Raw genomic sequence first — 21,809 nt, 5'->3', positions numbered from 1 at the left:
AAAAAGGAAAAAAAAAAAAAAAAAAAAATCATGTATGGCTGAAACTTTGAGAGCAGTGCCCGAGGTTGGTTAATGTGCAGGCTGCAGGTCTGTTGTGATTTTTGTCTGAGAGCAAAGGTTCTGCCCTGCGGCGGTCTTCTCTTCCCTCCGTTTCACWGGCTAGGAGAATATACGTGATTTTTTTTTATTATTTTTTTCATTGTGTTTTTCRGGGAGGGGGGATAACCATTTTAATGGTGTCGCGTGCACAAGCGAACGGTCACACAGTATTTGAAGGTGAGCGCCAAGCTCTCCTCTGCCCCTCACACACACTTACCCCTGGATCGCCCTGGAGTTTAAAGTTTGAAGTTGGCCTTTCAGAAGTTGGAGGCCGGGGTTGGTAGAGAAAACCCTCGCCTTTGGSTTTGAACGCGGGTCCAGATCCTGGTTTATCAGCACTCGCTCATACAGCCAGCAGGTCAGCTCAAGGAGACCCTTTTGAAGCGTGGCAGAGGCCTCATTAGCTCGCTGGGACTCAAAAGTTTGTGGGCTGTTAGCTTGGCCCAGTTTGTGTTCCCAGGTGTGCCGTGACCCCTGTAACCTGTCTCTCACCTGAAAATCATGCCCTAGTATGTACTCAAAATGCTTCAAGTCTCACGTTTGGTTTCAGGCATTTAAAACTGGTTTGGGAGCACCTTGTTCTACCCGTGCAATGCTTTTTGGAAATGCTGTGATAAACAGTGGGGCACTTCAGTGTGATTTAAARGTTTTATCCAGCCTCCTCTCCCCATGCTCTTCTCCTCCAGCAACACACTGCCTTGCTGATAGAAAGTCCTTCTTCTGCAGGGGTCAAAAGCTTAGCCCCAAATTAACACTGCCGGGATGTGCATTCRTTTTTGAGGTGACACTAGCATCCTTTGTATGGAGTAGGATATCTGCAGTGACCCATCTCCCACTCTTTCTCGTCTCAGCTGTGCCTTGAATGATGTAGAGGCTGTAGCTTGGAGAGGAGATGCTGTCACCTCTTCCTGCTCTTTGCTCTGTGTCAGAAGTGAGAGGTACAAAATGCTTGGCCCGAGAAAACCTTGGGGAGGATGAAAACACCATGGCAAATATCAACAGGAGGGTTAGTCACATAAGTGGGAGTAATTGTCATACCACTGTACTTTCCACTGGATCCCACCTGTTCTTAGCAAATAAAGAGCTGGTGTGTGTGCACACGTGTGCTTGCCATTTGCTTTTCAGTTACCACCTTAGATGTACTGAGATGAACTGTATCTTTTAAGCTACCATCCTCACCGAGGGCACACCATGCAGACCTTCCTTGAATCTCCCAGAAGCCCTTGCTGGTGGTTTTGGCTGGCGTTGCATCTCTTTCTCTGGGCTCAGCCTCCTCTTTTTAACCTGAGATCGCTGGCCGTTGAATGCCAACCTACAAAAGCTAATGCCAGGAGTGGGAATTAAAGCCCACATCAAAGTGAGCAGAGGAGACCCTGCCAGCTCTCYTAACCCCTCATGCACCTGCATAGAGCGTGGCTCACTCTTTCAGATGTGGAGCCAACTGGTATTTACTGCTGATTTAAACCTCTTAATGCTTCACTAACCAAATAATAATCCCCCACAGAATTATAGGGAGGATCTCAAAGATGTGGACAAACCTTAATGTAAACTGCGGGCAACCATGTGAGCAAAGGAACATTGTTCAAGAAGGTGGGCTGAGGACAGCAAATAAAATCACCTACCTACAACTTATTATTTCAGAAACTCAGCTCTCTCATTTCCTCAGTGTCTTGGAAAGGACACTCAGGAGTAAGGGAGCTTGCATACTTCAGTTTGGTTCCAACCACAGGAAGATACCTGTCCATCTTGGGACAAAAGTGCTTCTCTTGTACTTCCTGAGTGGTCCAAGTAAGCCATCCGGACAGCATGATCATACTTCCCAACATGTGTTGTAGCTGACTGACAGTGCAGCTGAATGGCTTTGTYGGTATTTTTCCCTGTACCAAGTAGGTGTTTCTGGATATATTTTCCTGAAATGTGATGTCTCATGAATCTGAAGTTGCTTCCTTCAGATCCCTCTTCCTTTTAGCACTTTATAATGAGAAATATTGCCTGTTTGGGGTTGTCCAGAAGGATTAATCTGGAAAAGTCGGGAAAGGCCATCTTCACCCATTCTCCCCACACCTTCCCCGTTCCCTTTCTTTTATGTTTTGGACCGGTACCCTCACATTTCTGTAATCTAAATGTGCAAATGTTTTGCAGTCACGGTCCAGTAGCTGGGTTAATCTCAGACCCCTGGAGTGGCAGATGGCTGATTTGTTGCTGATTCCAGTTACAGAGAATTGTGCCACCTATTATCTTTGCACAGGCTGCTGCTTAAAAGGACGCCTTGGGCAAAATCAGTGAAAAGCAAAGCAAACACTGTCTCATCTGCATTACCACAGGTGAAAATGTAAAATATTTCACCTTTGTGCAAAGGGCTGGAAAGGTGGACAAAGAGGGAAAAGGAGGTGGGAGAGGAAGAAGAGAGAGAGAAGGATCCTGTTTTCATACCAGCGGTGCTGAAGGAAAGGACAGAGTGGGTTTGCCACAGTCATGACATTGACTCGCTACCACTCATCCTGTTTTAAATGGTTTTGCAATGTGTAATCTTCAGTTTTGGCTTCTCTGCTTTAGCTCTTAAACAAAACAGATGGGTTGACATCATGCAGCACCTTCCTGCTCTTCCCAAGCCTTTCCAGAGCAGGTTGTCATAGGAATGGGTGACTCAACTCCCCACTGTCACAGCCTGCAGCATGCCGTGCGGCTGCAGAGGAAAGCCGTGCTGGCTCCCGCTTTGCCATCATGCCTTCCCATGCTACTCAGGAGGAGAAACCTCATGGACTAAGCAAAGGCTGGGGGACCTTCCACAAGCAAGGTGGTTGGGTGTGAACTCCAGCACTGCTTCCTTGGCMGATGGTGGTGGGAGCACTGGAGCTGGGCAGGCAGAAAAAGATGAAATGAAATGGCAAAAGGCAGAACAAAACTTTTGGATGCTTGTGACCATTTTCTACATGGTCATTCCCCCACTCAAGATTCTTTCTTTTCTCTTTGCTCTGGGAAACTCTACAGAATCAGATGAAGAACTTGGGAAGAGAGTGTGGGTTCCCCGTGCAGACTCCAGTGACCAAGTCCGTGAACAAGGTAAGACCAGGAGATTATGGCTGATTATGGCTCCTTTCTTCCTTTCCCTCTTCCAAATCCGTTATTGCAGCATTCAACACAGAATTTAGGATGTGTGATTGATATTCCAAGCACTAAGTGAAAGGCTCTAAAAAGATCAAGCTAAATAGGGCTTCTTTTTAATGCATGCTGCTATGATGGTTTTGGTTTTAGAATAGTTTGTATTGTATCCAAATGATCTATGTGTGAATAATTGTTACCAACCTCCTGACACCAGGACCTAATTAGGAAGTAAGAGCCTTAAATAGGCCATTTGCGTAGTGAGCTTCCATATGTCTCCTTGTGCAATTTATTTGCTTCACTCCATTGAGATATAATGAGAACAAAACTCCTAGAACTGCCTTTGACTCTGAAGGCTCTCCTCTTCATCTTCGCTTATTAAGCGAAGCCCCTTATTAAGAAGATAATATCTGGTTCCCTTTGTTCAGAAAGAAAAAAGCTACTGGGCTGCTAATCTTTATCCAGATTGCACAAGTTACTCTATTTCCAAGTTTCCAATGGAAATCRTAGGAGAAATGCCAAAACAACAAGCAGCCTAAGAAAAACCTAGTGGTGCCAGAGAAAGCACTGTGAAGCTTAGGATAGGCTGATCTTGAAGGAGTATTACCGAGGAAGTCCAGGATTCCTCAAAACCCTGTTAAAAAGCAAATGTTACTGTGTTTCAGTTAATGTATAGAAAAAATAGAAAGAAATCTGCATTGGTTCTGTTTGGATTTCTTCCTGTTAGGATGTGAGGACGGGGAAAATTTGGTGCGGGACTGTTTAGTTATGTCTTGCTTTTGAATATTTAGCTGAGTCTGGATCAACATGCTTTCTGGGGCTGTCCAGTTTATTTTACAGAGCAAAAAATGTCTGACGTTTTAAACATGGATACAGAAAATACCTTTTATTTCAGAATTCCTCTCAAACACATGACTCCATCCTGTGCTTCAAGTGTCCAGCTTCATTCTTTTACTCCCATCATCCCTAAAATCAGCAAAATTTAAGCATATAATTGTATGCCATTTTCTGTAGGAACAAACTTTAATGAGTGCTCAAGGATCTTTTCTTTTTTTTTTTCTTTTTTTTTTACCCTCCCCCCAGATCAGGACCCTATTTAGTTTCCCAGCAAAAGTCAGTTCCTCATGCAGTGATTTTGTTTATGATAATTTACTTGCATGTTCCCTTCCAGGAATTGTCACTGCCTTCCAGAAGGGAGGTTAACRCTGGTCCCCTCGCAGTGATAATTATAATCAGACCTGTCAGCCTTCACACAGTCTACGCTTATCACTTGCATTTAGGAGGATTTTTCCTGAAGCCTATTACCAGTGCTGCTTCTTAGGGAAAAATAGTCATGATTTCCCTGCTAATCTTTGATGGCTCTCAGCTTTGAAAGCAGGGCGAGTAGTAAAATGATTGCCAGTTGTAGTTAAAGGTGCTGTCGGTCGGTGCTGGTGTAGAGCTCCGCATCTGGAGAAGGAGGGAGAGGGCACTGGGGAACACCGAAGGGTTTAATGGGGTTGTGACAGCTCTTCAGGTGTGTGGGAGACACAACTGCAGTTGGACTTTTCCCAATTGCAAAGCTCACASAAAGCAGATCTGCAGCCCTGCCCTGGGGCGGGAGGCAAGCGGTGGCAATGACCCGGTCTCTCCATGTTGCTATGGGCAGGGATCTGTCATTTTTGCAGTATCAGCTGCAGGATGACCACAAAACCGGCTGCAGTCCATGGTGCAGCCTGGCAGGATGGACTCACTACCATCGCTGATGGAGTCACTAGCACTGGTGGACCGGAGTATAAATGTGACCTGTTGAAGTCCATCCCTCTGGGCCGAAGCGGTGGTGTCTGTTAGGATGTGATTCAGTGTTTTTTTTTTTCATCTACCCCAAAACGTTTGAAACATGAGAAACACTCCAGTGTTTCTCATCAGAAGTCACATCCCACAATTTACCACATTTGCCCCTTTTTTTCCTATTAGTCCTATTACTGAATAATCCCCCTCTTTGCTGTGTTTGCTAACTTCATAAAATAAGCCAGTTTACAGCATTTCATTGTATCCTCATGTTCTTCTTAATGTTCTCAGAGGTCTGAGCAACCTTGGTTTTGGTAGACCTAGAGGACAGTCAGTACTTTACAGTTTTTGCACCAAAAGAAATGGCAGGACAACAAGAAGTCTAGTGCTTTCTGTGATCATGTATTTACAGTGTGCRGGGATATGATTTGCCTTTCTTTTATTTAAATTCACTGAGAACTAGCGATTTATTTATCAGATGTCACTCCCTGAAGGAAGATAAATGCCATCCAGCGAAGGCTTCATCTATTATACAAATAGATTTGAAGGCTGTTTCTATTGCGTTTCTCTGGCTGCTGCGCGGGAGTGAAAAAGCCTGCGGCTGAACAGAGGGGCAGAGTGATACTTAGCAGTAGCATCTTATGACCTTTTGATCAGCTGAGATCTCAAGCCATATTAGTGGACAGATTATGATGTGATGGAAAGAGGTCCAGGAATAGCCTTTTTATCATGAGAGCCTTCCTGTGAATATCCTCCTTGGGTATATTCAGGTGGTTAATCACTGGGGCCAGGATGATGATTTGAAAACAGGGAGGTAAAATATTGATACAGCCAACCCAAACACGTTTGAGTTTGCCAGCTACGTTTGGAAATTGCAGCTTGCGATTTCTCCCTAATACTCTCTTATCCTCCTCTTTCTGTCAGGGCTGTGGGTGGCATTGCAATGTTTGGTAGCACTAATAACCACATTTTGGCAGAAAGATCTACACAAAATGGACCCTGAGTCCTCGGACTGCAGGGGAGCCGCAGTCCCTGAATCCAAGGTATGCACATGGTGAATATGGATATTCGACCGTGAAATATTCACATGGAAATGCCTCTGTGTCKTTTTTCCAATAATAACAATAACATTTAAACCTATTTGAACCCTGTTTAGAAAAAACACAGGCTTTAAAAAATGCRCAGCCCTGATAGGAATGCTTTTATAGCGTCTCAAATTCTGTCAAGCAGAGGCAAGACTGACTTTTGTATTGCCCTTGCCCACCTGCCTGTGCAGGTTTACTCCCTAAACTTTGTGCTAGGATCAAATTAACCTCCTTACCTTAATGATCACTATGAATCTTCAGCCTCCTTGAAAACTGGACGTAAAAGAAAGCTTTTTCACTGCTGAGTCTGTACTTCAGTAACGGTTGTGCTCAATTTTTGATCTGGTTGCCAGGGCCTCATCTGGTGAGGAAGGACACGCTTGTGTTTGTGAAGCCTGCTGTAAACGTGTTTGGGTGTATATGGGTGTACAGACAGGCAGGCTGTGCTGGTTGGGTACCTGCTAGCACAGAGGTATCCGAGTTGTGTGGTATCGAGTTTTCTTTGGTGTTGAAGCCAAAAGAGCTGATTATTTGCCCAAAGCGAATAGGCAGAAGGCCYGGCAGTGTGCAAATCCCAAACGGATATCGCTGTGAGTGGGGATGCTGATGCACCAGGTCTGCAGAACAATAGCTGCCACAGCCCTCTGGAAACTCTTTGAAAATAAGAAGGTTGTGGAGGTGGAGAAAATGCACAGCAGGACACTGGCTCCTGTAATCTCCCCCAGCCTCTTCAATCAGGTACCTGCTGGGCTTCCCACTCCTCCTGCTTTTTGCACTAGATCATAGGCTCATAAGGTATTAGACTGCTGGCATTAAGTCATCCTCCATCCTCCTGGCATTATAACTCCCTGAATCAGGGAKCTGCAAAGAAACATTGAAGCAGGGAACCCACATGGTGCTTTCCACTGCAGCTGCCTGGGCTGCAGAGGCGTCCAAAGAGGGATTGCAAGGATGCACCAGGTGCACGACATGCATTTCCACCACCTTTTCGTCAGGAAAAGTGAGGAGTTGAGAAGAGTCTGTTGACTACGAAAGTGTCATTGCTGAAATACAGCTCGCTTGCTAGGAAAAGATGCTCCCTCCAGGCCCTATCTGCAAAGCACTGATCAGGTGCTAAAGGAATAATTCTGTTGGACAAGATCTGGAGGCTTGTGAGCAAAATGGTTCAAAGATGGAGGTTTATCTTCCATCGTGGTACGGGAGCCGCTAACACGGCYGGGCACACTACCTGATGTGCCTGGCCCTGTACGCTCGGTTGTTTGCAATGTGAGCACTTGCGTTCACCTCCTTGTAGTGCACAGGGACCCGTAGAAACAAGCTCACCCTGCTCTGAGCAACTCGGTGTTGAAGTTCGTGTGGGACGAGATGTGGGTTTCTTTCAGTGTCATATGTTTAGAGTGCATGGTAGCTGTTTGAGGTGGAACGCCTTTTTTTGGCTATGCAATGTGAAGCAGCAAGTATCGAAAATGTAGGCAGATGACAGTGGTGTAGAGTGGGAAAAGGGGGACAGTGGCTTGTTTATGAAGTTGAGCTGCCTGTGTATAACACCTTTATCATTCATAAAGGTATAATGTCTGGTTCCTTGCAATTATTCTTAGATTACAGATGGCAGTAATCTCCAGTTTCTCGTTGAATAAGAGTGGTACAAAACAGCAAGAGAGTATTGTTATAACTAAGTGGAGGTCTTGGGCAGAAAAAGGGGAAGATGGACATTTATGCCATCGGGGTGTCAAGGGCTACATCTGTTTTAGGCCTATTAAATGGTGTCTGGGAATGTTGCTTGGCATGGGAGAATGGCTGGGTATACTCAAACTACTAGACCAGTCCTTGGCACACTTTTGGTCCATGACAACTAGCAAACTCCTAAATCATTCCTGAGCCCAGATCAGGGTTCACCTCACTAAGCTGTTTACATTTAGCTGCTCTGTTAGGGAAGCTAAGACAGAGGTTGCTAGCACAGATACGAACTGTTCTGTGCCAGTTGGCCTCAATGCCTGGGAACGTTTCTGGGCACATTTAATTTACTGGTAGCTGGAGAGGCTCAAGCCCAGCTGAGAAACTAAACTCCATCATCCTAAACTCCATTAGTCATCAAGGGAAAGAGGGCGGCACCATCACGGTTTGATTCAGGCGCTCTAGGTCCTGACCTCTCTAAAGGGGCTGTAGCCAAGCCTAAGGCAGATAAGCCTGCAGGGTTCAAAGTGCTGATAGTAGAAATTCAACCATAATACTGCTATCCTGGAAAAGGCTACATTTCTATTTTATTGGGCATTTTTGGCAGCAAGCAACAGCAGAGATTTCAGAATTAGATTTGAAATCTCCATCGGTAGCTACCTGGATGGGATATTCCAGAATAAGGGGAAATAGTTCACCAGCACCCATTCTGTGGTCGAACCACTCCTCTAGCCAGTACATCTTTTAGCACTAGCTTTGCCTCATGCACAAAGTAGCATGGCGCAGCTAATGTGGCAACTAGTGGAATGAAATAAGTGATTTTCTTGGTCGATCCCACTATACTGCCTTACCCCATTTTTATAGCCTAGCTCATGTGTCTTTCCATCAATATATGCTCTAGTACAGGTGCATTTCCTGCATATTTATTAGTTTTCTCCCCTGCCTCTCCATGCTCAGTTAAAGAGTTATAAGTCAACAAGTTGTTCTTCTTGCAGCAGTGAGAGCCACTAGTTATTTTTCTTCACAAAACTAATTTATTTCTCACTCACCAAAGGGCTCCTTTTCAATCAGTTCTGGTCRTGAGACTGACATTTCTCTATGATTTCATTTTAACATTTTGGTAGTTGATAGTTAAATATGTCCACAGGRGACAACTGCGGACTTAGATGTAATAAAATGTCTCATGGACGTATGTAATGCTATGTCTTTTAAATACAAATACACCTTTATTGGATGAATAAAGTTTTATTTCAGTTTGGCCCTATCCAAATGTATCTATTTTTCACAGAGAATCAAAAACCTAGGAGAAAAAAAATAACTCTAATTTGACTATTGCTACTAAAATAAAGTTACCTTTTCTTTTACTGAAATCARTTCATTCACAAGATGGTCAGATATAATAAGTGGAAATGTTTTGTGTAAACATATCAAACAAAACCTTTTCCCTTCAGAAATTCCTCAAGTGTTTGGTCACAGTGGAGCTGAAATTATTGATCGAATGTGGCACACATTTGGAAACATGACCTTAATCTGTAGGTTTCAGTGGAGAGGGTGTTTTCCCCAGATATTTCAGTAAGTCAGATAAGTAAATTATATTTTTGACATGTTAAAAACGTTCCATTTTAGACAAAGAAAATAATATCCCAGTTGTATCACTGAAACTCAATGCCCTGTGTTGCTTGTTAACAGCTACACGCTTATTGTTTTGGTGTCCCAGTTTGCTATCAAGTATCAATGCACTGCTACAGACCAAATAGTCAATAGTTCTGTCAGTTGAGTATGCCCTGGAAATATAATATTACTGTTAGTATCGATCTACAGAGCAGAAATCAAGGCATCAAACTTTACAGTCATTACTTACTAGCACCCTGAYTTTTGCTTGCAGAGCAACCAGCTTATAAATCACTGCAGTGTGTTTCCCTCCAGGGCCCGGTGTTTCCTGCACACCCTTGTTCCCTATACAGTGATGGGCATGAACATAAAAACAAGTGTATAGGTGCACATGAGGCTTGCAGATACGGTGCGTGTAGTTTCATTCCAGGCATTTGTGGTTTCCAGGTGCAGCGTTTCCAAGAGTGCCGGTAAAATCAAGATGCATCGACTCTGTATCCTGTGTCTAACTGTATCTTAGGATTTTTCGGAGAGACGTGGTTCTCTCACCTCATTCACAATGTTTCTAAAGATCATGGGCGCAAAATATTTTTCTTTTCCAAGCAAAGAAAGGACATGAAAAAAGTCAGTGCTGTAGTAGTCCAACAGGTCAGATGCTACTAGAGCCTTGTCTTTATAGTCTCTGAACAGCTGATGATCTTTAAGATATTTATCTCTACCTATATAGATGTAGTTATCTCTATCTGTAGTATTTTCTGAAGTAAAAAAACGTTCTTATGCCCTGGTGGAAGGACCCTGAGCACACCTCAGTGACTAGAAGTGACCTCTCCTAAATTGCACACTGGTCCTATAGGGCAGGTCTTCTCCTCAGCTCAGAGTAGCAGCCCAGCCACGAAATACCATTGTTAGTAGGATAGGATGAGATAGGTCACATGCCGGATGGGACTAGCAGAGACCTCCAGCAGCTTTCTCCAAGYGTGAGGAGGAAAGTCATTAGTGAAGGCTTATCTGCATTGGCTTGTAGATGCGACTCCAGACTCAAGTTATCAGTCAGGAGGAAAAAGTACACTGAGATATACTGGCAGCTGTAGGAGATCGGCTGTTCTTTGCTGTCCTCTTCCACCCTTAGGCTATGTCAAACCAAGGGGAGGAACAAAATGTTGTGCTTTGAGTATCTACATGTGCGTTCACACTCATCCCTGTGAGTCTGGCTGTCTTTGCTGTATCTGTAATGGCTTCACAATGAAGCCATGAATGAAAGTTTGGCAGATTAATTTTACAATTGTCAGTCTTCCCAGAAGAAGCCCAGAATTTCATTAACTAAGACATAGTCGTGATTTCCTATAAGCTCTTTCCAAGTTTTACTAGATCCAGGTAAATTAAATCAGCATTTCAGTTCTATGCCACCGATATTAATCAGTACAGCACTCTTCATATAGCAATATTATCATTTTGGCACCTTGTTTTTCAGCAGTAGCTGTATTATGGGATATTACTGTCACTGATAATATTTCTTTAAGAAATGGCKCCACTTGAACAATATGCGTTCTGCAGAGCAAGTAGTCTGGACATGAGTGGAGCATATCCCCATATGGCGACAAAGGCATGTGGGAAAAGCAGATGACTCCACCATGACATAATTCTCCAGGTGAATCAGCTAATAGCATCTAAAGGTGCTCTTGGTGAGAGCCARCTCTAAGGTCTTCATAAACAACAGATTTATCTATGATGCCTCTTAAGGCTCCATTGCTGTATCTGGGAAAAGATGTAGGATGATGATAGAAGGGTAAAAACAGAAGCCTCAGATGGCTGGAAGGTGTTCATAAGAGGCCCTAACGAGGTGAGAGAGGAAAAGGCTTTCATCACAGATGCTTTAGGAAGAAAGGGAATCCAGAAAAGCAGGTGCCCTTTACACTGCCTCTCTCCCTTCCTCAAAAAGGTGACTTCATCCTTGATTCACTGTATTCAGGACCTGCTCTGCTCATGGAAGATGTCAGGCTGTACCATAACAAACTAGYATTTGAATAGGTACAGATGGAGCAGACTGGTAATAAAAAGCCCCTTACATATCCTTGCAAAAAGCTCACTGAAACCACTGCAAAGACACCTAGTGGCTCTGTTTTCTTTAGCTAGGGCCTATAATCAGAGCAGTCCTAGCTACATAACAGAAAGAGTAGTAATATCCAAACCCACGCCGATTCTGATCTGGCTCCTTATAAATCCTGYGTGACTCACTTTGCTAACAAGGTTCCCACTGCTCAGCTGTCACCATAGCATCTGAGAAGCTTCCATAGCGTATGAAGCAATACAACTAACGACTGTCGTGTTTCTTCCCTCGGTAGAGGAGTGTGCACTGCRGAGCGTCTGCTTTAGGAGTTCTTTACGATATGGTGTTGGTGTCTCCTGTAACATAAGTACATAGAATATGCACTCACAGACCTCAGCTGGGTCTTGCAGATGACCTCTGCTCACATTGTCAGAAGTCTCCATGCTCCCAGAGAGCATATTTGTTAGGCTTATTCTCCATGCAAGAGCTTCAGATCATCTTCTGTATTTACCTCCTGGAAGATGACACTCAAGACAATGTGTTGAGAAGTCTACATGAGGAACAAGAGATACATTTTATGTCTTGCTGGGAGAAATCAAGGTCATATTTGATATTCTCAGAGCAGCTGGAGTGGCAAAGCAGACACAATGCAATGCTCTGTACCTGTTACAATTTCCGATGTGCTGAGGGCTTCATATCRAGCATTACTTTTCTAAATGCTCTCTGAGAGGATATAAACAGAAATTCAGACACTCAGCCAGCTAGAGATAGAACTACTTATAGCTTAGGGTTGCAATTGTGCAAGATCATGCTGTCAGTGAGGAAATCATCATCGATTGTGGCTATGTAATATCAACAGAAAGAGACAACACTATGACTGCACACTTCTCCAAAAATTTTTCCTTTCCAGTATCACCTTTGCTCTGTATGGCCTCAGCAGCTCACTTCAGTTGCTGCAACTGAAACCACAAATGATGTCATTGTATTTTTCTTTCCATTGGATGGTGAATGAATGGCCATTTCTACCCTTATCTTCTCTGTTAGGTAAAATGCCCCCAAATGCCATCACTGAAGTTCAGAGGTCATTGGTGACTTTAAAATCCTCTCCAATTGCCTTGGATCAAAACCAAATGAAATAGAAATCAATATGAGAGTCAAGAGGCCAAGATACCAAACTGATGTGTCCAAGGCAAGCAGCGTGCTGGTTTTAGAGCATTTCTGGCAGCCATCTGCTTGTTTGAATTTGAGGATGTGACGCTTTTAAAAGTCAGAGAAAAAAAACACACGCTTGACCACAGCCTCCAGATATTTTGCTTGATAGGAGTCTCATTTTTGTGCCCATTTTCTTACAGCCTCAAGAATGTCCTGTTTTGCAATCATACTGTCAGCAGGTGATCATCGTGCTGAAACATCATATTGTGTAATTCTTCTTTAACTTAACAAAAAACTTTTTGAAGGCTCAGAACATTTTCTCCTCACCTCTCTTCATGAATGAATAACAGAACAGAGTATGTTATTAAAAATCAATAGCTAGTCATTTGTTTACATGAATATTTTCCCCCTTTAACTAAGTTTTTTGTGCTGCTACTGTTCCCATTCGTCTCAGCCTTCTCCTGTGTAACAAAGAAACCGATGCTTTTATTGATGGTGTTAACAGAGACACCAATGAATGAATCGCATTTGAGAGCTAAATTCCGCTTTTATTCTTGAAGGTGGCCAGGATCAAAGCATCGAGAGGCTGGGGCTGTAGGGAGAAACTTGAACTACTGGTGAATCTTTCTTGTGAGCAGATAAAGACATTGTAGATTCCCTAKCTACCGGTGTGACCCCTCTGGTCAACAGCACATCCACAGTTAAGAAGATGATATTGTGCTAGTCTATAAAAGTCCTTGTCGCAGTAGGAGCATCGTAAAGCAAATATAATATTGTTCCTGGCCCAAGGACTTCATGCCATTAAAAGTTTAAGACAGGAGTCAGTGGGTGGATAGAGGTAGTCAGGAAGCAGAGAGACAAAGGCTGCGCGGTGCCTCTCTGCTCACCAGCCCCCTAATTGCAGCCAGTTTTTGTTGGGGGTTGTGTGTGTCGCGCTGGAAGAGGTTTGCAAGAAGGCTGGTGAGTGGAATGCGAGCCCGTCCTGGGCAGGAGAGACAGTCTTAGAGAGAAGATGAAGGCGTATTAGCAGAAGGTGTTTACACCCTTACTTGGCAATTGCTTAGGGAAAACATTCTTTCTAGATTTTTTTTTCAAATGTATGTGAATAAGGCATTCATAAAGTAATGAAAGGTACATTTTCATCAATTAGAATGGACCCCATTAAATTCTGGACATTTACCACATCACAATGTTTATCTGCAAGGCAATATTTCCCCATGCTTAATAAAAGGGAACAGCAGGAGTACCGCAGCAAATTTAAGCCACTTCTGGCACTCAGTGTCAAGATTTTAATGGCACCCACATTACCTTGGATGCTTTTTATAGCTTCATCTTGCTTTATGTGACAATACTTAGTTTTATGTCATGCTTTTTTCCCATAAATCTCATTGCCTCACAAAGCAAGGCAAGAAGCTACACCCATTTCAGGGAACAGAAAAAATACTGAGTGAGGTTTGGTTGTGGTCACAGAGCAGCTCAAAGCCCTGCTGAGAGCAGGCCTTGATCTTCTGAAATCCCATCCCAGGAGCATGCTGCATCTTCAACCGGAAGATTTACCCAGGCTAACGTGGCGTGCAAATCCATGGCTTGTGCCAAAGCTCAGAGAAGCGAGTGGGAGTCTTTCTGTTGGCTCCTTGGGGCTTGGATTGCAGCCAAATGCCCTTTTTTTGGGGCCCAACATGACAGGTCCACTCTGTCTTTCTGTCAGAGTCAAGCGCTGAGAGATGGAAATAAACTGCAGGGGAAAATGCCTATTTGGTAGATAAGCAAATAGCATGAGACTGCCTGGGTTTTCCTTCCATTCCTATCACTATCATCTCCAGGCCGGTTGGCTGTTTCTAGAGGGATTTTCTGTAAGTCTGGTCCAGTGCTGAACTTGCCTGTCCCTACTGGTGGTATTCTCCTTGCTAGAACCCCTTTTTCTGTATATCCTCTTTCCCCCCCCCCTTTCAGTTTCTCTCTCCCTCATTTTGCACCTTTGAGGTGGAAATTCTTGGAGGATCTTTACCCAAGTGGCTGACCAAAAGCTTTGTGTTGTGTCATGTGTATGTGAAGGTGGGCAGACCATGTAGAAAGCAAAAAAAAAAAAATACAGCATTCATGGAGTTTCCTTCCATATAGAGTTTTTCGGTAGGACTGAGAGCCTTCCTGCCTTACTGAGCAAACAGACCTCTGCTCTTCATCTCCAGATCCCACCTAAAATCACTGTTGAGCCGAGCATCTCAATAAACAGAGGAAGAGCTGTTAATCCTGTTTCCATACAGAGGAAACTGAGGCAGAAAGAGTTTAATGAAAGGTGTGGATGCACAGAGAGCCTGTGGCAGGACTGGGAAGCGAACCAAGATCTCCCGAAACATAAAGCAGTGCCTGAACGCCGAGGCCATCCTTCTTGTCTCCGAGTCAGGAACCTGCGGTGCTCCTAAATTGCCGTTCTGTGTTACAGATGGGCATGCTGGCCAGCCTTATTGCGAGTCTGAGGGGCCGCGCTTCGGTGGAAACGTTGGCTGTTGAAGGGCCACCACATTCCTTCGAATCCTGCTGCGAGTTCTTTGCCGTCGCGCATCGGACGGTTTTGCAAGCAGCTTTTTTTGGGGGGTGGGGGGAGAGACAAGAGGGCAGGCTGCCGTCAGCTCCGGGAATCTTTCGGAGTCACGCTGCCGACCACCCTCTCCCTTTGGTGCCGGGATTCTCCCTGAGCGGAGCTGCCTGTGATTTGTAATGACTGAGTATATGACTGATGAGCCTCGGCGGGCTCCCCCAGGATCCCTCCTCCTTGGAAAGGAGCTGTAAATCTAAATGGATTGTATCCCAGCAAAATCGGCCAATGAATGAATCAATCAGGCAGGCTGAGAAACATTCCTGCCGGTTCCAGGGCGATGTCATGCTAGAAAATGACTCCCTGATAATTGAGGAGACCTGCAGTCCCTCCGCACGGCTGCAGAGCGGCTGCCGCTGCGGTTTTTCCCATTAAGGGAGCCTGTGGTTATGCAGCTCTCGACAGACTAGAGGAGCAGGCGAAAGACGTGGGCAGTAGCATCCTTCCTCAGCTTCATTTCGAGTAAAGCTCACAGGGGCTGCACTTGGATGGAGCGCCTTCTAACTCAAGTAGCCAGAGCAATTGCGACGATAAACTCCACTGTGGATGTGAGATTCCTCCAGCTCCCGTTGCAGCCAAAGGGGAGAGGCGAAGCCAGGGGAGTGATGGTGTATCCTGGAGTGTTGTCTGCCCTTTGCACAGCCGAAAAAGGAGCTTTTTGCTTATAGGTCTGGCATTCCTCCAAAGCTCAGATCAGAGGGTTAGGACCAGACCTAGGGAGTGGAGTGGAAATAAAAAACAGAGCTAAACATGTGTCTCYGCACTAAGCCAAGCTTCTCTTCCAGATGAAATTAAAAAAAGAARAAGAAAAGAAAACTCCAACCCTACATACCTCTCTGCAGGTTAATGAWTTTTGTGGTGCTTTGGTGCCTCTGGACAAAATTTTCACTGTGTGTACTGGCCTGTGCCAGCTGCCTGACACTCCCCCTCTCCCGCCCCTGCCAGGCATCTGATTTTCTGGAAGGGGGCTCAAATCAAAGGATGAGGATGCTTTGACTAAAAAATATAGCAAGTTGGAGGAGAAGCATTTCCTGGGCAGACAAACTCAGCCATTATTAGCTTTTATYGAATGGCAAGAAATAAGCCAAAGTGTATGTGAGATTTTAAAGCACTCAAACCAACCTTCAGTGATATGGCTGGATGCAGTTTTCACCCCTGTATTTAAATCACAGCATTTGAGGTTCCCTGTTCAGCCTGCAYGCGTAGGGCTTGGATACCCGATTTGGTAGCTCTGGAGCTGAGCTCCTGAAGACCTAGGTRGAAGAAGAAATGAAATGATTCAAGTTCCCAGTCAGGACTGTTTCTCTGTGTATGTTTTCCCCATGTTCCTTAGTTTGTGCAAAGCTTCATCCCTTCCTTTGGTGGCAGGTGGACAGGGCCATGGAAACGTATCCTGAAGTTGCTGTCTGTAGATACAGGCCTGATAAACTCCAGAAGTAAAAAAAGAGCAATGAGCCACATGAGAGCTGAACAAATTAAATGTCTGAGTAGTATTTCAAAAGAGAACATGGGAGGCATCAGAAATTTTCCATCAGCTGTGATGACACCAATTACTTTGCCAGTTGCTGATTCCATCGTGATTTGTTTAGTGCATTCATGCTTCGGACTCTCGCCTGGGCTGATAGGCTTTTTTTATTCTTGACTGATCATTTGCAGCACTTTTCTCTCTCTGTTTTCTTCTTGTGCCGTCCTTCCCCCGGGTCCTGCTGGAAGCCCAGAATAGTACTCCTCACCTATGCTTGTTTGCAGCTAAGGCACGGTATCGATGAGGGGTGATGAGTCTTTTGGAAGCTGGAGACCCTGCTGCTGTTCCTGATTTCTCAAGGAGTGCAAAAATGATCCTCCCCTTTCCTCCTCTGCCACCCAGTATATGTATAAAAAAAAGAAAAAAAGAATCCCCCAAAGAAGCTAAGCAGTTTGTCAAGGAACATGCAGTTGGGATCTGATTGGGACGGTAGCTGTGGATCTGAACACTTCTGTCTTGGGGAGAGGAAGAGAACAACCTTCTGTGCCTCTCCAAATGGCAAAGACACACAAACACATACGCATGCATGCACAGAGCAAGTCTCCTTGGAAAGTGAGCAGGAGCTTTTCATTACTGTTTACATTTAAGTCCATGGAAATGAATGGTTGTCTCCATAGCCACTTTGTACAAGAGCTGTGATTCTTCTCCTGCTAATTGGGGAAGAGAGCTAATCATGGGCATTTAAGGAATGCATCTGCTTGATTGACAACTTGAGTGTAAACTGCTGTGATATCTACCAGAGATCTTAAAAGCTGATTTAATTCCCATCGTCTCTTGTCATTCAGGTCACAGTTATAGAGGGTTGGATGACATTTTCTCCTCTGTCCACCTACCTGAGGCATGCCTTCATCTCCAGGGAGCAAAATGTCTTCCCTTCCAGATTTAATCCTACCTTAGAAACCGCTCCCATCTCTATCTTCTCCAGTAGCCATTCGTGAAACCAGTACACTTAGCAGCATACCAGCCTCTCAGCTGCCTCAGGTGGTTTTGGCGGGCCACAGGGAGAAGAGGTGGCCCATACTCAGCTTTTCCTTCAGGCTTGTCTTCAGACCAGGAGCGGAGAACATGGCAAGCAGGGAGCTCTGGCAAGGCTGTAGTTGCACATCCTGAACAGCAGAGGATTGCATGTATATAAACTCTGATGAACAGCAGATAATCCATGCAGGGCTTATTTTATGCACTTGGTTTTATCCTGGCCTTTCTATCGCAGGCAGCTGTTGAGATAACATGAGAGCACTCTGGTTGGGGTGTAGCGCAACTTGTTTCTAGCCATCCCAAGGGGAGCGTGGGAGGCAAGAGAGCCCCAAGAAACATGAGATGACACACAAAGTATCGGATAGAGGTTAGGATATCAACTCTCCTCATTAGTACGCTGCTATCGGTTTCAGCTTTGCAGCTTTGCAGTTTGGTGGCACACTTGGCTGCTCGCAACMCTCCAAGTTGCCCTGAATTGTTAAAGATCCTCTGGATGTGTTTTCAGCCCTCACAGGTCATACTGGACACAAATAGACACAAAGCAGATGAGCTGCTGATGCAGGTCAGAGCAATGTGACAGAGGGAATTTGAGGGAGAACCATCTACTTGCTCTAAAGTGGGAAGATTAAAGCACGGATAGGCTTCAGAACAACAGTGCACGAGGATGTGACCGGCTCCTTTTTCCAGCAGTGCTATGCCAATAGCCTCATTCCCTATTACCTGGCAGTTTATGTAGTTCTCTAAAGTGCTATGAAATGTAGATGGATCTGAACTCTCCCTGTAAAGAGTCCAGTAGCAGTATTTTTCATCCACTTTGCATTCATTGCAGCACAGCAGCYGTGGACACCAGCTGTAAGCCTTATTTTCTTTGTAGAAAACCAAGGCACAATAAAAAATTAACTAATTTTTCCAAACCACAAACTTACTTGGTGATCAAGTTAAAAATAGATGAGAACATCTCCTACCTCCTGTCTTACCTGTAGGACAGCCTTGCATTCAAAGGTCGTGTACGTGTGAACATTTGTAGAACAGTTTCAGCAGTTGGTAAATCCGTATCCTGTTCAGTTAACCTGCAACTAAAACGAACACTTTTTTAGTGTTTTGGGAATACCCAAAGACTTTCATTTTCAGAAAATGGTCATGCCTTGCTGTTTACAAATCAGGTTTAGTTGAGATTGGCACCCATGTCACTAGTTTTTTTCTTTTCTCCTCCCCATCCTGTATATAGTTATTGAGCAGTATTGAGGGATCATGACTACTTAATTGTGCGTGCGCGTGTGTGTGCGTGCACATTGCAATATAAAAACTCATCTGGAGATTTGAAAAGGCAGAGGGATTATAAAGCTAGAGCCAGCTCTGTTGGTACGGCTGGCTGGGGATTTATTTTTAGGGAACGACCCATTATCTCGCTGTACTGGAATGCTGTCTTCAGAGTCCGGTCATTTCATGGCCTGCATTTAAGGTTAAAGACAGCCACCGGATGGTTTGCCTGGCAGGTCCTTTTCCCATTTCTAATCCTGCTTTTTTGCAGGGTCATCTGCTGGRTAATACTGGCATTCATCAAAAGAAATAAAGCCAAGTTTGTCTTTGGCCTCATTAGGGAATCTTCACTTTTGGGTTACTAAGTAAAATCCAATGAGTTCTCACCCAGGTGCACGAGAATGCACTGGGAAGACATGCTCTCTAACTTCAGCTACTGTCTTATAGGCATTTCTGCAAGTGTATATCCCCATCCATAAAATGGGARCATTAATAATTCTCTATCTTGCAGAGAGTTGATAAAGTAAATTAATTACTGTTTGTGAAGCTAATTGAGATTCCCAGGTGGGCACTGTTTGGCACGTTCTAATTATTATTATTATCATTTCTGTTGAGATTTGGCTTCATATAATTAGTTTGCCATATCTGCAAACAGGTATCCTTTCTAAAGGTGTTGGTGGGCGTTCATCATGGGACAGGCCTGTGCAGAGCAGTGCGGCACGAGAAGCAATGGGAATCATGTCTGATCCATCTTTCAGCTTGTCTTCCTCACCCCAAAACTGCTTCCACCTCACTGCATGTTATACTCTTCAGAAAGTCACCTTTCTGATAGTGAACAGAAACAGTTACAGGAAATGAGCCTTGCTACAAATTTATACACCGTTATAAATGTTTTATGATAAATTATACTTCTGTCTATACCATGAAATAAAACCCAGAAGTTGATTATGTCCAATCCAGGGAGGGAAAAGGTTTTACAACAGTATTCAGGTGTCTCTAGATTAGGCCATCAGCTTCTCCTGGGTTAAACTTTAAATGAGTTCTCGTACAATGTGTACCAGTCACATACTGCTTTAGTTTACACTCCCAAGTACTGTTGAGCTCAGGAATCCTGAGTTAGCTCAGTATCTTCAAAAAAGTCAATAAAAGCTGAGGTTGTCACTACTGAAGATTCACTTGTCAAACACCTCTCCCACTTAAAAGTAGCACAACTGGAAGCAAAGCAAAAAGCCTACTGAAATGGCGCTRTTTTAAAAAAAGAACAACCCTTTAACGTTATGTAACAGCTATAGGAAGTATATTGTTTTATTTATGAATGTGGAACTCTTGTCTATTCGTTATTTCCTGCATCTGGGTTTGTCTACTTCGCTTTTTCTTTCCTTTCATAAATAAGCAGTAATTAGGATTGAGACATTCAAAGGAGTTTTATGGCTCTTGAATCACCAACAGCTTTCCCAGAGTTTTCATCTCAGAGAAGCTAAGTCAGAATGAAACTGGAGAGCCTGGGGAAGTAGGCAAAAATAATCAAGTCAATGTGTCAAAAAAGGCTGTGCAACTCGGTCGGAAATTGTGCTTGTCTCCAGACAATGTGTTTTATCCAACCAGTTCCTGCTCTTCCCAATATTAGCTGTTAAATATCATTTCACAATATTTTTGCTCATGGTTTCCACTAGAAATTCTTATTCTCTTCCATTTCTCAAATATTTGATCTCTTCCTCTGCTTTGCAAGAATCTGAAACTGCCAGGACTGTTTTGTTTTGTTTGCTTCCTGTATTTTCCATAGGTGCAACCATGGCTGTCAGCTTTTGAAGCAGTTTTAGTCCAGTTACCTTTCTTGTACATAAAGCCCAGAGGAAACAGGCACAGTGCTAGGAAAATAGTTTTAAGCAAGCTGAGGTGGTCTCATCTCCATCACATTAGGAAGATAGAGATAGGGTTATTTCCATGTTCTTAGCAAGACAGTGCAACATTCAGTCTGATACTTAATCTCCAATATAGTCAATCAATAGGGTAATTTTTGTGTTCCTGTAATCCTGGAACATGCCTTCAGAATGGACAATGCCTACAAAATGTAGGCAAATGGGAAAACGGGTTAGGTGGCCTAAGAGTTACTGGGAGATGGGAGYATAGTGTAAGTCCTTGAATGAACAGGAGCCTCAATTCCAGTTTTCAACACATATCYAGGGACTCTCAGACATCTGAATGCCTTTAAAGATCTGCCACTCTGTTTCTRAAAGGTTAAAATGATCATTGTAATTGGTGTCTATTTAGGTAGGAAGGATGGGGTTAGAGGGAGGCAGTTAGTACAATAAATACCTATTTAATCTTCTCTATGTCCAGCTTGAACCTGCAAGTAACAGAAGCACAGCCAGGGTGCTTTTGCTTGCTAAGTGTTTCACCAGCTTTCCCCATATTAGCTAATATACCAGTGGAAAGAACTGAAATTTTAGAACTACATTTGCAGGATTCCCCAGCGTTGCTATCAGCAACCTCCCAAACTGATCCATTGAGTTGGGCCTTTGATGTGCAATTAAACCCAGGAAAAAATAGCTTTGTGTAATGTATAAATAGAAAAGAGGAGAGATAAAGGCGGTGTTGAAATCAGTTGCTGACAGCTTGGCATCCGAACGTTAAAGGTGCATTCCACGATCTCTGCTTAAGAATGAGTTCTTGAAAAACGTCTGTTCCCTTCCAAATTCCAACTCCCTGAAAATTAGCACTTTATTTACCTTACAGATGTTTTTGTTCAGTTGGAAAGAAAATGTCTGCAAGGCTGACTATATTTGTCTTAACAGCAAAAAGGGATTTTTTTTAGAAAGCTAAACCATCTAAGACTGCTTTTATTAAATAGGTTTTCTCTTTATCTCTGTAAAAATAGCATTCTTGCAGGAAGCCATTAGGTTTACCCATTCT

The 21,809-nt window shown here is 43.8% G+C and overlaps 1 protein-coding gene across 2 annotated transcripts in view; it reads left to right on the top strand.

Moving 5' to 3' along the window:
• The window catches only part of SETBP1 (SET binding protein 1), a 240,819-nt gene that overhangs the window by 99,238 nt on the left and 119,772 nt on the right, over window positions 1–21,809 (top strand). For both annotated transcript variants that reach the window (XM_085322235.1, XM_085322234.1), the window contains one exon: window positions 3,091–3,162. In XM_085322235.1, the coding sequence (XP_085178361.1) occupies window positions 3,091–3,162 (72 nt within the window). The remainder of the gene's footprint in view (window positions 1–3,090; window positions 3,163–21,809) is intronic.

Source organism: Rhea americana, unplaced genomic scaffold (genome assembly GCF_003343005.1).
Source record: "Rhea americana isolate MKP2758 unplaced genomic scaffold, rheAme1 scaffold_75, whole genome shotgun sequence".
NCBI lineage: Eukaryota > Metazoa > Chordata > Aves > Rheiformes > Rheidae > Rhea > Rhea americana.
The sequence above is the reverse complement of the archived record's forward strand: the minus strand, read 5'-3'. Positions and strand labels throughout refer to the sequence as shown.